This window comes from Plasmodium cynomolgi (assembly GCF_000321355.1).
Source record: "Plasmodium cynomolgi strain B DNA, scaffold: 1011, whole genome shotgun sequence".
Classification (NCBI taxonomy): domain Eukaryota; phylum Apicomplexa; class Aconoidasida; order Haemosporida; family Plasmodiidae; genus Plasmodium; species Plasmodium cynomolgi.
The window spans coordinates 1-1,411 of record NW_004193132.1 but is presented as its reverse complement, the minus strand read 5'-3'; the positions used below and the strand labels follow the sequence as shown (position 1 = coordinate 1,411).

General features: G+C 30.1%; 1 protein-coding gene across 1 annotated transcript; it reads right to left on the bottom strand.

The window, feature by feature from the left end:
• Positions 1-329: 329 nt before the first annotated feature.
• Positions 330-1,326, bottom strand: PCYB_006470 (hypothetical protein; the record flags this gene model as incomplete). The annotated part of the gene is made up of 2 exons (XM_004228068.1): positions 330-583; positions 621-1,326. 2 exons carry the CDS (start codon positions 1,324-1,326, stop codon positions 330-332), a joined length of 960 nt encoding a protein of 319 aa, XP_004228116.1.
• Between the last annotated feature and the right edge of the window lie 85 nt (positions 1,327-1,411).

Genomic DNA, 1,411 nt, shown 5'->3' with positions numbered 1-1,411 from the left:
CTCTTCAAGTGAATCTTCTCCAGGTGGTGTGTCATTTAATATTAATATGTCACCTTCTCTAGAAATATTTCCGTATGTAGAACCTGCTGTTTTATTTGAAGTATTAACATTATGTAATTTAGATGTTTCATAATATGAATGAGTATTAGTTTCAATTGGGTTTATATTTGAACGTTGAATATTTTCCTTGCTAAACTTACCATGCTTGTGTGAATCTTGCCGATTAGCTTCTTGCTCTTGTGAATATAAGTGTTTATGACCAGATGAATGTCCTGAACTGTCTGGAATCATTTTATTATCTTTTTCTTCTTCATCTAGAGAATTTGTTTTTAAGGATATCTCTGGTGTAGATGATACATGTTGTACAGAAGTGTGGTAATGATCGAAATTTTCAGTGATCTCAGGCCCCTTAGAATGATGAGTAACTCCAGAATCTCTAGAGGTAAAAAAACCTTCAGAAGTTCCTTGATTAACTGATTCTTGAATTTTACTTCCATATTTAGGTTTTGTTGTAGGGTCTTTAAGAAGTTTAATTGTAATATCATCGCTAATATAGCCATTGGAAGATCCACAACCACTATTACTATTATATGAAGGTTCATCATAGACAAGAGTTATACTATATTTATTATCATTATATAAGTCAAATGAGAGGATGTTTGATTCTACGTCTGAACTGAGGCTAAGTTTAGCTTGTGATGAACTATTCGGGGAAGGAAATACTTCTATATCTGAATAATGATACGAGGGACAGTTAGGTTCTACAGAATCATCTAATGTACTTGCTGTAGATGCAAAGGTGGTTTTCTGCTCTGCAGTCTTATTGTCAGATACAGCAGAATGATTATCATTTTGTTCTAAATATTCTTCCTGCTGCAAAGAGTCGGATTCAGATAATTCTTTTTTACAATTTAATTTTGTTATTTTTTCATCTTGTAGATCTTGTTCTTTTGCGCATTCCACTTGTTCATTACATAATTCTTTTGTTTTAGGTTTGGATTTATCATCTCCTTTATCATTGAATGTCGATTCACTAGAACATTTAGTATATTTATTATATTCATTTGATAAATTATTTATATCATTCCCAATATTTATAGAATCATTTGAAACATAATACTTCTCACATTTTTGGTATTTTTCCTTCTGCTTATTTATATTATTATCTAAAACATCACATTTTGTGCGTATATCTGCATCTCCAGTACCCTGAAATTTCTTAAATATTTTTTCAAGTTCATCCTTTATCTCGAAATATAATTCTACACAACGTTCATTATTTAATTCTGTATTTTCCGCATGAGTATAAACTTCCACTAAAGGCATTATTCATCTATTAATTTCTTTTACAATTGTTTTTTCTTTTTTTTGGCCTAAATATACTATTCGGAAAAAATGATTTATGCATAAC